General features: G+C 49.2%; 1 protein-coding gene across 1 annotated transcript in view; it reads right to left on the reverse strand.

The window, feature by feature from the left end:
• Positions 1 to 13,196, reverse strand: part of DMBT1 (deleted in malignant brain tumors 1) — an 86,831-nt gene that overhangs the window by 50,778 nt on the left and 22,857 nt on the right. The window contains 3 exon segments of the mRNA XM_006903735.1: positions 12 to 142; positions 4,021 to 4,344; positions 9,946 to 10,191. Of these exon segments, the coding sequence (XP_006903797.1) occupies positions 12 to 142; positions 4,021 to 4,344; positions 9,946 to 10,191 (701 nt within the window).

The following is a 13,196-nucleotide window of genomic DNA, read 5'->3' on the forward strand; positions in this document are numbered from 1 at the left end:
TGCCTGCAGACCACGTTGGCATCGTTGGTGTCCCAGCTGTCATCACACACGGTGCCCCAGGAGCCTCGGTACAGGACCTCCACTCGGCCTTGACACCGGTCACCTCCATTCGCCAGCCTTAGTTCCAGACCTGGAACTGTCCCTAAGAGGGACGCAAGGATTTCTTAACAGATTCTGTTTTAAATGTCAATGTCTTGGAGTTTGTGCACAGCCAGAACAGCTTCCTAACGGCAACAGCTTGGACATACAGGTTCGAATCCTTTCAGGGATATGGACAGTTATCTCTTCCCTTCTTGGAGCCCAGCTACTCTGTGCTTAAAGGATAATGTCCCTGTTCCTCATCTTCGTAACCTGGGCATCCTGTGCGACCAACTCCCCAGTGAGAAGCAGCTGTTCACAACAGGATGGCTGCTCTCTGCTCTGCTCTGCTCCTGACGTAGGTGAACGCATTCTCCTGACACTGGGCAGTCACGTACTCAGCGCCAAGACAGCCAGGCCACCCAGGACCTTTACACCCACCAAGGCTCAAATGGGCACACGGAGTATCACCACTCCAGAAGCAGCACCCCCAGAACTCCCTAATAGGAGCACACAGGAAAAACGTTGGGGATTCCACCTGCTTCATTGGCCGCTGGGCCGAGACCAGATCCTATATATACCTTGTGTTCCAAGGATTTTCTGGGAACACCCTCTTAGCTTAATGCTTCCAAGTTCTTCCTTTTTCCTAAACTCAACCCAACTTTTGAGTGTATGGAGGGCAGTGAGTGGTGAGCAAAACCTACCTGTTTCGTCTGTGGATGAATCTCTTCTTGTTGTCGTCTCTAAAAAGGGCAAAGAGAAGACGAAATGCCAGGTTAACCCACTGAGACCTTAACCAGCCCACAGGGTCTCTATGTTTCATGGGAAGCTGGTCACCTTACTGCCACCCTCTAGGTACTGGGCATACTTCCCCAGCGCCAACTCATCAATGAACTGATGAGAGTGCACGACACTGGAGCAGACTCTCAGAAACGGTGGCACTTTCTGAATCAGAACACGTATGCTACCTCCTTCTCTGAGCCTCCCTCTCCCTGGCAGCATGTGGCCTTGCAGGGCCTGCTCTCCTGGGGCAGAATCACAGAGGTGACCTGGAAGCAGGTCAGGAAGCTGGGCTGCACCTCAGATCCAGTGGGAGACAGTGTGTTTTGTGGTTTGGTTTGACTTAGCAGGTTTTGTGTGTTTTTTTAAAATCCTTGAGCTTAGTCTTCATAACTTTATTGTTACATTTTTGTTTTCTGATGGAGCCCCACTCCAGGGCCTCACAGACCCTAGATGGAAACACTCTGCTGAAGTCACTTCCCTCTTCCAGATCTCCACAGTGTTGAGGTCTCTTTCGCTCCTTCACTCCCTCAATGCCTCTCTTTTCTCCCCTGATCCCTAAAGGTTACTTCTCTTGAGAACTCAACCATCTATCTGTGGGCTGACGGCAATCCCTGGGGTGTCATCTGGTAAAGTAGCTCCATGGAGCACTGACTTTGAGCCCTTCCATTCATTGCCCCCAGGGAAACCCCAAATTCAATGAAAGAGAGGGAAAGAAATGCCCTGACAGAGGCGGTCCTCAGGTAAAACGAAGCCCAAGGTTTCCTAAATGGACCCAGGCCTCTGGCTCCCAGGTTAAGGCTCCCTAGCATGGGGAGGGGGAGGGGTGGTATAACGGTGCCTGGACTAAAGCCGGTGAAGCTCCATTCTGTTCCTAAGAGGACGATTTCAAAACCGTTGGAACATGTGACTGGAACCCGAGCCCCAGTCAGACGCAGAGTGCAGACTTGGGCCCTGCTTCTCAGGGGGAGAAGGGTCCCTCCAATGGCTCTGAGGGGAACTGACAGCCCGCTCAGCTCACAGTCAGGACGGGAGGGACTCTGCTGGTAGCGCTCCTCTGTCTCTCACACGTCTGCTGGAATGCTCAGCCTCATCGAAACATTCAGTGTCTTAAACAACAAGAAGACACTTGCTCTGTGGCTCCACTTGGACTAAAGCTCACATGCTCCTCGGGTCCCATGGGGAACATGAAGAAAAGGTCTAAGATGCAGACTGGTCCATCAGACCTAGAGCAGACGATTCACGGGTGAGAGAGTGTTGACACAGAGGCTGTTTGGGACCTCGCAGGAGTCCTGGGCACCTAAGGAAAAAATACTACGTCTCTTTGCAGAGGGGGAAGATGGTTGACAATTGTGTCTTTCCATCCACATGCAGCCCAAGAGAGCCTAGGAAGTGGAACTCTGCTGTACTGAAGCATTCTGCATCCCAGGTGAGTATGGTGATGAATTCTGTTACCAGTTTAGGGACAGAGAGTTGGATCCCACTCACTCACAAACAAAGGCAACATGTTTGATTCAGCAGCCTTGAAACTACAATTATAGAGGAAACCAGCCCTGGACCTAGAGGGTCTCGGCGTAACATCTACAACTTTATCCAGACCTGTTGACAGAGTACTGCGCTCCGTGTTTTGACTGGAACCAAATGACACTTACCATAGGAAGAAGTTGAAGTATACCACCACTCTGCAGAGGAAAACAAGGCAGGGTTAGAGCAGAGTGAATGTGGGAATGTTGGTGCATTCCAGAGACACTGGCTGGGGATAATTGGACTGTGAGGACCCGCTGAGAGGGAGAGAAAGTGGCTTCATCTGCATGGCTCGTCAAAAGTGACATCATGGCCCTGACGTCTAGAGTAAGGGCAATGAGGTGGTCGAATCTACCAAAAAAAAAAAAACCCAAACAAACCCAAAACCACACGAAAACCCATTTCTTGGCTGAGAGCTGGTTCCTTGGTAAAAGCATCTCATGCATTATCCCCGGCAGACGGCATAAAATGTCTCTGTTTTCATTCTCAGTTCATGACCCCGCATGGGTTCACACAGAAAAGACCCATGAGGAGCGCATCATTTTATGACCAAACTCTCTAAGTGAGGTCCACATAGCAGCTCATGTTGGAAGCCAGGACACCAAGTCCTTCCTGATTAGCTAAGAGCAGCCGCCTGCTAGAAGCTCGACAGTACCTAGGGCAGAACCATCCAGGATAGGGGATGAAAGAGGAAACAACTCGACCTGCTCCCCTCTGAGCTTCCTGTTGAGGGCTGGGTGTGAGCACGGCCAGAGGGAGTGCACTCACCTGGAAGCATTGTGGAATGAACCTGGGAGGCTGTGAGAAAGAAAACACAACTTCAGATGCACGTACTGGAGGCGTGGGATTGTCAGGTCCGTCAAGGTGCGTCCCCTCCTACAGGTGGGCCGTTCGTCACCATGTCCTCTGTGACGCAGTGTAACCACGTAGAGCCCAAACATGTGTTTTCCTTTTTCCAATCCCAAGAGATTAAGGTTATGTCTAAATTACGGTGAATAATACACCCATGACCAAGGTGTGGCTATGCGCTATTCTATAACCCACTGCGTCTTCTAACCTGACAGATAGAAGCTTTCTATGGACAGTTCATGAGCTTTTTATGGCAAATCTCCCAGGACAAATCACGGTCCACAAACCAGCAAGCTTGGTGCTAAGTCGGGGTTCCAGGGAAGCACAAAACCTCTCTCCCTTCTGTGCCAACCGTACTCACATGAATGACCAGTGACCCTGCGAGGTCTCTGAGCACACAATCTAATATTCAAGAATTTTACACCCGTGGCCACCCATTCTCTCCCCTTCTCAGGTTCAAGGAGAGAGTTCTGGAGACATTTTCTACACAGGGCTGCACCTTGTGATCCGGAAAAGCACACGGGGGACCTGGTGCCTTTCATTTCTGACTCTTGTGTCCATGTTCCAAGAGGTGAAAAAATCAAAACCAAGAACAGCTCATTTGCTGCTTGAGGTTTGGTCCGCGGTCCCGACTGGCCACCTCAACACCCAGCTGCTGCTCAAGGATAATGAACAACTCTTAGCAGAAATTTAGTGGCATTTAAGGGAGGCGGAATAAGGAACTCGGCTGGAGTAAGTGGATGGAAACACAAGAGCGTTCTCCTGAGCAACCTTATCTCAAACACCCACCTGAGCAGATGACGGCGGCGTCCTCCGTGTGTCTGCAGTTGTGGGAGAGCCAGCCGTTGTGGGGGCAGCTCCACAGGAAGGACTCGTGTCCTGAGCAGCGCACATCGTCCAGGACGATCTGTCCTGAGCCCTCACCGAACCTAGCATTTCCTGGAGCTGACACAGCCCAGCCACAGCCAAGCTGCCTGCAGACCACGTTGGCATCATTGATGTCCCAGCTGTCATCACACACGGTGCCCCAGGAGCCTCGGTACAGGACCTCCACTCGGCCTTGACATCGGTCACCTCCATTCACCAGCCTTAGCTCCAAACCTGGAACTGACCCTAAGAGGGACACAAGTATTTCCTGTTAGATTCTGTCTTAAATGTCCATGCCTTAGTTTATGCACAGACAAGACTGCTTCCCCATAGCAACAGATGGTTCATGCAGGTTCAAGTTCCTGTAAGGATACGGACAGTGATTCCTTCCCTTCTTGGAGCCCAGGGACTCTGTTCTAAAAGGGTAACAACCCTGATTTCTCATCTTTCTAACCTATGTCTCACACCCATGCCAGCCCCCCACTGAGAAGAGACCCTCTCACTCCAGAACGGCCTCTCTCTGCAACGCTGGCCCTGCTCACAGGTTCTGATGGACGGTGCATAGACCTCTTGCCCTCTGAAGCCCTTGGCTCAAATACAAATGCCCAGGCTCCCCAGAATCCATAGGTTTCTCAGTGTCTCCCATCAGCACTGAGAGAACCACCACTTTGAAACAGGACACTCAACCCCCACTTCCCCAGTGTGTCCTTAACGGAATCAGTGAGAGGAGTTTGAAGATTCCTTCTGATTCCTTGACTTTTGGAGAGTGAATACACCCTCCCTTGTGCTCTGAGAACTCCCACCACTTGGCTAAGCTCTCCCTTTCCTAGTCAATTCAACTTTTGGGAATGTAGAGGGCAGTAACCAGTGAACAAAACCTATCTGTTTCCACTGTAGTTGAAACCATGCTCCCTGGTGTCTCTGAAAGGTGCAAAGAGAAGAGACCCAATGTGAAGGTCTGCCCAACTGAGGAGGGCAAGGAGACTGTGCCCACTGAGGCCGTGTCCAGCCCACAGGGTCTCCTCCATGCTTTCATGGGAAGCTGGTCACCTGACTACCTCACCTGTAGGGCCTGGACATCACTGCTTCCATGCTAATTTACCACAAAGTGATCAGATAGTGTGACATCCTCACCGGAACTAGGGAAGACTTTGTAACTGTGGCGCTTTCTGAATCAGAACGACCAGCTCCCTCCTCTCTAACCCTCACATGCCTGGCATCACGTGGCCTTCCTGCCCCTTCCTCTCTAACCCTCACACTGCCTGGCTGCCTGTGCCCTTCCAGGTGGTCACGGGTGGGGCAGGCAGCTGGGTGCACTGAGAGCCAGTGAGAGACACACGGTAGCCGGTGTTTAGTGGTTTTAACCATAGAGCTTTAGTCCTCACAATTTTGATGTTATGTCCACCTTTTCTGATAAACTCCACTCATTGCCACTGAGTTAGAACGGACCCAGCTGACCCTCCAGACTTTTCAGAGGCTGTAAATTGCACAAGAGGAGACTGCCCGTCATCTTTCTGTCCAGGATCCGCTGGTGGATTTAAACACTAGGAGAGCCTCACTTTGGGGTTATCAGTACAACGCCCTCCAGGACTAGCTCCCTGAGATCCCAGACAAAGTTCCTCACAAATTGTTAGCAAACTTACGTTGATGAGCCTCTTCAGAAGCCACCTGCCTTCTCCTGATCTCGACCAGCAAGAATGTTCCTCATTTCTCTTCCCTGATTCCCCGAAGTGGTTTCTTTTGAGAACACTATAGCCTAAGGTAGAGAGTTTGAGTGGTCTAGTGATGAAGAGCTACGCTGCCATCCTAAAGGCATGCAGTTCGAATCCACCAGCTGCTCTGTGGGAGAAACATGGACCATTTCCTCCTACGTGATTTACTGCCTCTGAGAACCTGCTGGAGGGTCAGCTAGGAGTTGGCTCCCTCTCAACAGCACACAATGACAACAACACCACAACAGTCAGGGGGCTGATGACAACACTTGGCCAATGAGGTCAGTGGCCTGTGTTGAACATTGGTGCATTACCTCTGTGTGGCCCTGGATTCACTCCCCTACCTTCTCAAGACTCAACCCCAAATTCAATGAGGGGAAATAAACGTTTCTGATATGAGAGGTCCTGAGGTCACTGTGGTGACCTTTAAGATTCTTCAAGTGGGAGCCAGTAGGTCCAGACAAGACAAGGAACATGTTGAGAATATGGGATTGAGGTGGGCGGCTGAATGCTTCCGTGCCATGTACAAGTGGCAAAGAGGAGCCTGGGAAACAGCATAGGGAGCAGACCGAGGGCCTGGAGAGGGCCATGCAGCCTCCAAGCACAAACAGAACAGGAGAGTCTCAAGGACCTTCAGTGAAGGGCACAGGGCACAGGCCTCTGGCCATAGGTGGAGTCGAGAAATTTGACAAAAACAAGCTGTTCTTTGTGACTGAGGTGATGAAAAACCTTAACTCTGATCTTCTTAAAACATCTAGATTTACGGCTTCAAAGGCTTCAACCTCTATCTCACTTGTGGTTAGAATGAAGTGCTGACTTGGTCGTTAGAATGAAGTGCTGATTTGGTGCATGACTTACATTTAAAGAATAAGCTTCTGTAAAATGAAACAAAACATCCTACAAGTGCACCGAAGCCTTGGACCCTGACATTGATGTTTTCTAGCTCTGGGAATGTCTTGGGTGTTAACTAAAGTCTGTTCTGACCCTGACATTGATGTTTTCTAGCTCTGGGAATGTCTTGCGTGTTGACTAAAGTCTGTTGAGCACCATCTTGTTCTTGAAGTTTGTCTCCTAAAACGTTGGCCCATGTGGTGACTGACTCACCAGGGCCAGTCTAGAGGAGAGTGAAAACACGGCACTGATTCCTTAGGCAGAGACAAGGGCCTCCGCAAGGACTCTGGAGGAGGAGATGGGCCTCAATCTGCGTAAGAAAACCCAAAACTCTTCATTAGGACTGCAATCTGTCATGCATATCACTGCTCTATTTTTCAGCCCACTGTGCATTTTAAAAAACCACAGATGCATGACCCGAGGTATAGGGACTAACGCCCCCATGGTCCTCTGGTCCTTTGAAGAACATGAAGAAATGGTCTAAGGTCTAGAATGGCCCATTAGACCCAATGAGATGGGTCAGGAGTAAGAGACTTTAACATTCAAGATCAGAGTCCTCCCAGGACTTTTTAAGTGGTAATATAAGGAAAGCTCTGGTTTCCTTAATATAAGGAAGCTCTAGTGGCCTAGTGTCAAGGAGCTGCACTGCAATCCCTAAGGCACAGGGTTCAAGACCACCGGCTGCTCTGAAGGAGAAGGATGGGAAATCTCCTCACATATGATTAAACTGCCTCAGCTATGGGCCGGTTCCAACTCGACGGTACACAATAACCACAACACCATGGACTTCTTGGAGAACAGCCAGGTTCATCCTAGAGAAGGTGAAACCAGGTTGCTCCTTTGAGGCAACGATTCTGAAGCTCCGTCTGACATGCTTTGGACTTGTATGTTGCAAGGAGGGACTAGTCCTTGGAGAGGGACGTCATGCTTGGCAGGGTAGAGGGACAACCCAAGAGAGGAAGACTATGGATGAGATGGATTAACTTAGTGACTGGGTAACGCAGGTGGGTGTGTCAGAGACAACGAGGTTGGCACAGAATAGAGCAGGGTTAGGGCTCTGGTAAATGGGGTCGTTATGAGTCTCAGGCAACTTGAAGGCACATAACAACAAGTCTAGTCTTGGGTGAAAGTGAGTTGACGACTGCTATTCCCACCCACATGCAAAGAGCAAGTTGAATGCAAAATTCACTCACAGGAAAACATGCAGGGATTTCTGAATCCAGCTCTTAATCCAAACAGACCCCCTCCCCCCAGTTATGTGTGACATTTAATTATCTTAGAATTTAGGGGCATTTGAGCTGACTTCCGCTCATGAACAAACAAAAGAAACATGGTTTATATATCCCCTGATATTACAATTTAGAAATGGTTCCTCTTGGGAGCTCTGGTGGCCTAGTGGCAAGGACCTGTGCTACAATCCCGAAGGCACAATGTTCAAATCCATGAGATGCTCCACTGGGGAAGGAGGAACAAGCTCTTCCTGTGCCAGTCTGATCTGATTTGACGGTACACAACAGAAGAAAAAAAAAACAAAAAAAAACATGACACAGGGGCGGGAGGGAGAAAAGAAATTGTCCCCCAAAGGAATTCTCCACAACTGGTGAGCGCTATCCTAGAGAGACTTAGCACAACGTCTGCAATGCATTCAGTCCTGTTGATAAGGACATTGAACTTGATATTGTGCCTGGAACCAAGTGATACTCACCATTAGAAGGAGTACTGGTGTGCCACCAATCTGCAGAGCAAAACAAAGAGCAAAGAGATCAGAACAGCGTGAACTTGGGATCACTGTAGCATTCAGAAGCCGTCAGTTAGAGAGAATGGACTGGACGTTTAAGAAGCTTCATCCGGTGGGAGAGAAAGTAGCCTGCCATCAACAACAACCACGGCCTGGGTGGCCAAGAAAAATGGCAGCATGGAGCTTGAATACACAAAGACAAACTGTAATTCTTAGTTGCCAGATGGTTCTTTGGTAAAACATCACAAAAGTCTCTCTGGAGCTGATGCCATAAATCTCTCTTTTCATCCACAATTCATAGCCTAGGCAAGTGTTAAAGATGACAAGACCCAGGTATAGAGATTCCTTTCACTAGCAAACCTCAAAGTGACCTCAGCCTAGGAACTCATGCTGGAGGCCAGACACAATCCTCCCAAAGTAGACAAGAGGACTCACAAGCAAGGAGCTCAACATACACCCTTCACGCAGAGACTCATCCAAGGTGAAGAAGAAAAGTGAAGTATCTCAACATTCTCCCCTCTTGTTGCTCCCTGTTGAGGTTTGTGTGTGGAACACGGAAGGAAGGGACGCATATGTTGAGACAGCGAACTCACCTGGAGTGTGTGTGGACTCGCCCTGGGAAGCTGTGAGAAAGAGAAAGGCAAATCAGATGAATTGCACTGAGGTGCCAAGTTGGAAAGCAAAGATTGAAGAAACTGAGCTGGTCAAAAACTTAGCCAAAGCTTGTTCCCTCCACAGGGAGCGGGTCATGTCATCTATCTTTTCAGTCAAAAGGCGTCACTGTGTAAAACCCAAACAGATTCCCCAACATTTTCAACTTCGAAAGGATTAGCCTTGTGTCTGAATGATGGTGACTAAGGATATTCATAATTAACGGACTGCTTTGCATTTTTAAGCAATCAACTGAGTCTTTCCACCCACGGGCAATTACGAAACACTGCCTGGCTTATCTTCTAGGAAGAAGTACACTTCACACACCAGCACGCTCCGTGCACGGCAGGGGTCACAATCTAGAACAAGGTGTCCCTTTCTTCTACGCCAACCATACTCATGTGTATGTTCAGGGGCCTCTTACGGGCCTTTGAGGCCACCGTCTCACTCACTATTCAATAAGCCCGCATTTCCAGTTATCCGCTCCCTCTTTCTTAGGGCCCGCGTTAATGGTTTGGGAGATATTTCACTCCACTGGGCCGCGTGTTCTGACCATTGAAGGCCCACTAGGGGCCTAGAGCTTTTCATTTCTGGTTCTTGCCTTCATGTCCCAAGAAGTGAAAAGAACCAAAAACACAAACAAAAACCCGTATTTCTTGCTTTTTGTTTGGTTCAATGTCCTGATTGGCCACCACAACAAAAGAAAGTTCAAGAAGAACAAATATTTCTAGGCAGAAAACTGTGACATTTTAGGAAAACAGAATGTGGCATAGACTCGCAGTCAGGTGATCAACATACAAGCACCTTCCGTACTCGAAAGCTCCTCATTCCAGCAGAGGGGGTCCTGGAGCCCACCTGAGCAGAGGACACCAGCGTCCTCATGGTGTTCATAACTGCGGGAGAGCCAGCCGGTGTGGGGGCAGCTCCTGAGGGAAGACTCGTGTCCTACACAGCACACATCGTCCAGGACTATCTGTCCTAAGCCCTGACTGAACCCAGCATTTCCTGGAGCTGAGACAGCCCAGCCACAGGCAAGCTGCCTGAAGACCATGTTAGTGTCATTGATGTCCCAGCTGTCATCACACACAGTGCCCCAGCAGCCTTCAGACAGGACCTCCATTCAGCCCTGACCCCGGTCATGAGCCTTAGCTCCAAACCTGGAACTAACCCAATGAGGTGACACATGAGGTCCTCAGGACGGTTTTCCAATAACAACAGAATGATCAGGCAGGATCAAATCCTCTTAAGGATGTGGACAGTGATCCTTTCCTTCCTAAGGCCCCAGGGACTGTGCTGAAGGAGGGACATCTCTGTCCTCACCTTCCCTACGTCTGCACGATGCCCAGGCCAACTGCCCACTGAGGAGGGAGCCTTTCACACCAGGATGGCTTCACTCTGCTCTGCTCCCTCCATGTCCTACACACAAGTCCTCTTGGTCGATGAATGTACTCTCCTCCCACCAGGCATCCCACCTCAGAGCTATGACGGCTACGTCAGCCTGCATGTGTGGCTTTCATCCCTCCTGAAACAGGGCACCTCCCACTCCTTCCTTGGAGAGGACATTGAGAGATTGGGAGATACTGGATGATTCCTTGGCCTATGGACGCTGCCTAGACTTCCCATCCAAAGTGTGCTCTGAGAATTTTCTGGAAGGACATTTGAAACTAATGCATCCAGCCCCTAACACTCTCCAAACTCAAGCGATCCCTTTAGCATACAGGACGCAGTGACTGTTAAGGAGAATGATGGGGAAACTTACTTGTTTCCGCTGTAGGTAAATCTGTACCAACTGTGGTCTCTGAAAAGAACAAGAGGACACAGGACACATAGGTCAACCTGACCGAAGAGGGAGCCAGCCCATTCCTACAGAGACTGTGGACAAGCTAAAATGGCCACCATGCTTTCACGTGAATCTAGTCTCCCTGTTACAACCGTGGACGTGCTGAGCACTGCTTCTCTACAGCTCACTTAGCCATGAAGTGATGGGGGTGTGCAGTCAACACGGGGCCTTGAGCTGGCCTTCAAGTTGGACACTTTCTTCATCGGAACCTGCCTGCCTACTTCTCTGAGACCTTCCGGAGCATGCCCTTTGAGGTTAAATCAAGGAGGTATCAGTACGTGATCCAGGAAGCCACTGTGCACATGAGACCCCACTGGAGACACAGTGTGTTCTACGTGGTTTGAATTCCTCATCCAGTTTAGTGCTCACAACTTTATTTTCGTGTCTACCTTTGCTGATTACGTCCCTCTCAAGCATCTTATGAAAGTGAGGTGGGAAGATGAGCACAGAAACCTCCTCTGTCTCTAAATCACACAGTGAAGGTGTCTTCATTTTTCAGAGGGAGTTTAAAAACACTATCTACATAATGTTCTCTTGGGGGAAAAAATAAAATTTTAGTGCACTGGGAAATTAATTAGGGGATACATTTGCTTTCTGTCACATTTCCTTCCTTGCCCAGAAAGGCGATTCTATTTGGGAACATCTTCACCTAAGAGCATCACTGCAACCCCCTTAACAATGGTCAGGGTCAGCAAAGTGGGGTTGGGAAAGAGTGGACTAGGCTCACGGTAGCATTCAGAGACCGTCAGCTGGAAAAGGGGCAGCGAGGCTTGAGAAAACTCTGCTGAATGGGCAAGAGAGCAGCCTCATCCAGAGAGATGGTAGGAAGTGACCTCACCGCCCAGGGTTCTGGGAACGAGGGCGATTGGGGGGTGGTGGTGTTTCAATATGTTAAAAAAAAAGTCTGTATAGGCGGGCATGGGCCAATGGTGATTAGTTCTAGAAAATACAATGGATGGGAATGATAGTGTGAAATACACGGTGAATGGAAGAACGCATGAATGCAGTGTATATAAATAAAACACTATGTATACGACTTTTGTATGTAAACCAATGGAAAAGACAGTTTCGCAAAAGTTACAGTATCTGTCTGGGGCCAATGGCATTAACCATCTCCGTGCTTCTCTCATACACAATTCTTGACTCAGACAAGATTTCAAGTAGAAAAGAACCAGGCAGAGAGACCCTGAAGCCACCAAAACTACAAGGTCAAGGCCATCAGTCCACACACATCTCCTGGAGGTCAGAATGTGCTAATTCTCCCAAACCGGCCATGACACTGGCAGCTCACCAACACAGCACACACAGGGAAAATGAAAAAGGTAGAGGAAAAGCATGACAACATGACATTGCCCTCCTGTAGCTCCCTGTCGAGGGCTGGGGAAGTGACCACAGACAGAAGGGACACATACAATGGGGCCTCAAACTCACCTGGGATCTCTGTGGTCATACTCTGGGAAGCTGAAAGAGAGAGAAAGTCAAATCACTGCACTGCATTGTGTTGCATTGCTTTGAAAAAAAAAAAAAGCCAAGATTGAAGGAGCTGGTGGGTGAGAAACTGTCACTGCTTGTTGCCTGTGAGGTGACACTGTAAAAACCAGATTCTGTCTACTTTTCCCAACTTCAAAGGGATTAATTAGCTTTGTGTATGAAGCACGCTGGCTCAATAGATCCACAATACAACTCTTTACACACTTCTGGGCAATTCACAGTCTCCCCAGCTGTGGGAAATGATGAGCTCTGCCTGGCACGTCGCCTGGGAGAATCTGTACTTCGCACACCAGTGGGCGTGGGGCGCTGCAGGGAGACCTAATCACCCTCGTCACCTGTGTCTCCTGTCTCTGTCGTCTACTCTCATCAGTTGCCTGCTGCCTCATGTGAGTCTTCAATGACACACCCTGACTCAATACTCAAGCCTTCTTCAGGGTCACCCATCCCTTCTCCTTGCCCGGGTGCACACAGAGGCTGTGGGGGCTTTTCCCCAAAGGTTGTCCACATGCCCTCTGGTCCTTCAGGAATCAGGGAAGCCCTGGCTTTTTTCTTCTGCCTCTTTTTTATCTGTCACATTAATAAATTAGGAAATTATTCTTCTTAGCCACTTCAACACCTGACAGCTCAAGACAGCTCAGAAGTTGAAGAAAAGGTCATGAATTTCAGGGAAACAGGATGTAGAAATGAGCTACAGAGAAGTGATAAGAATACAAGAGCATTTTCTTCCTGGTCAATGCACATTCTTAGAGACGGGGTCCTGGAGCCCACCTGAGCA

The sequence above is a fragment of the Elephantulus edwardii genome, unplaced genomic scaffold (assembly GCF_000299155.1).
Source record: "Elephantulus edwardii isolate Elephantulus edwardi_28Jun2011 unplaced genomic scaffold, EleEdw1.0 scaffold00006, whole genome shotgun sequence".
Lineage (NCBI taxonomy): Eukaryota > Metazoa > Chordata > Mammalia > Macroscelidea > Macroscelididae > Elephantulus > Elephantulus edwardii.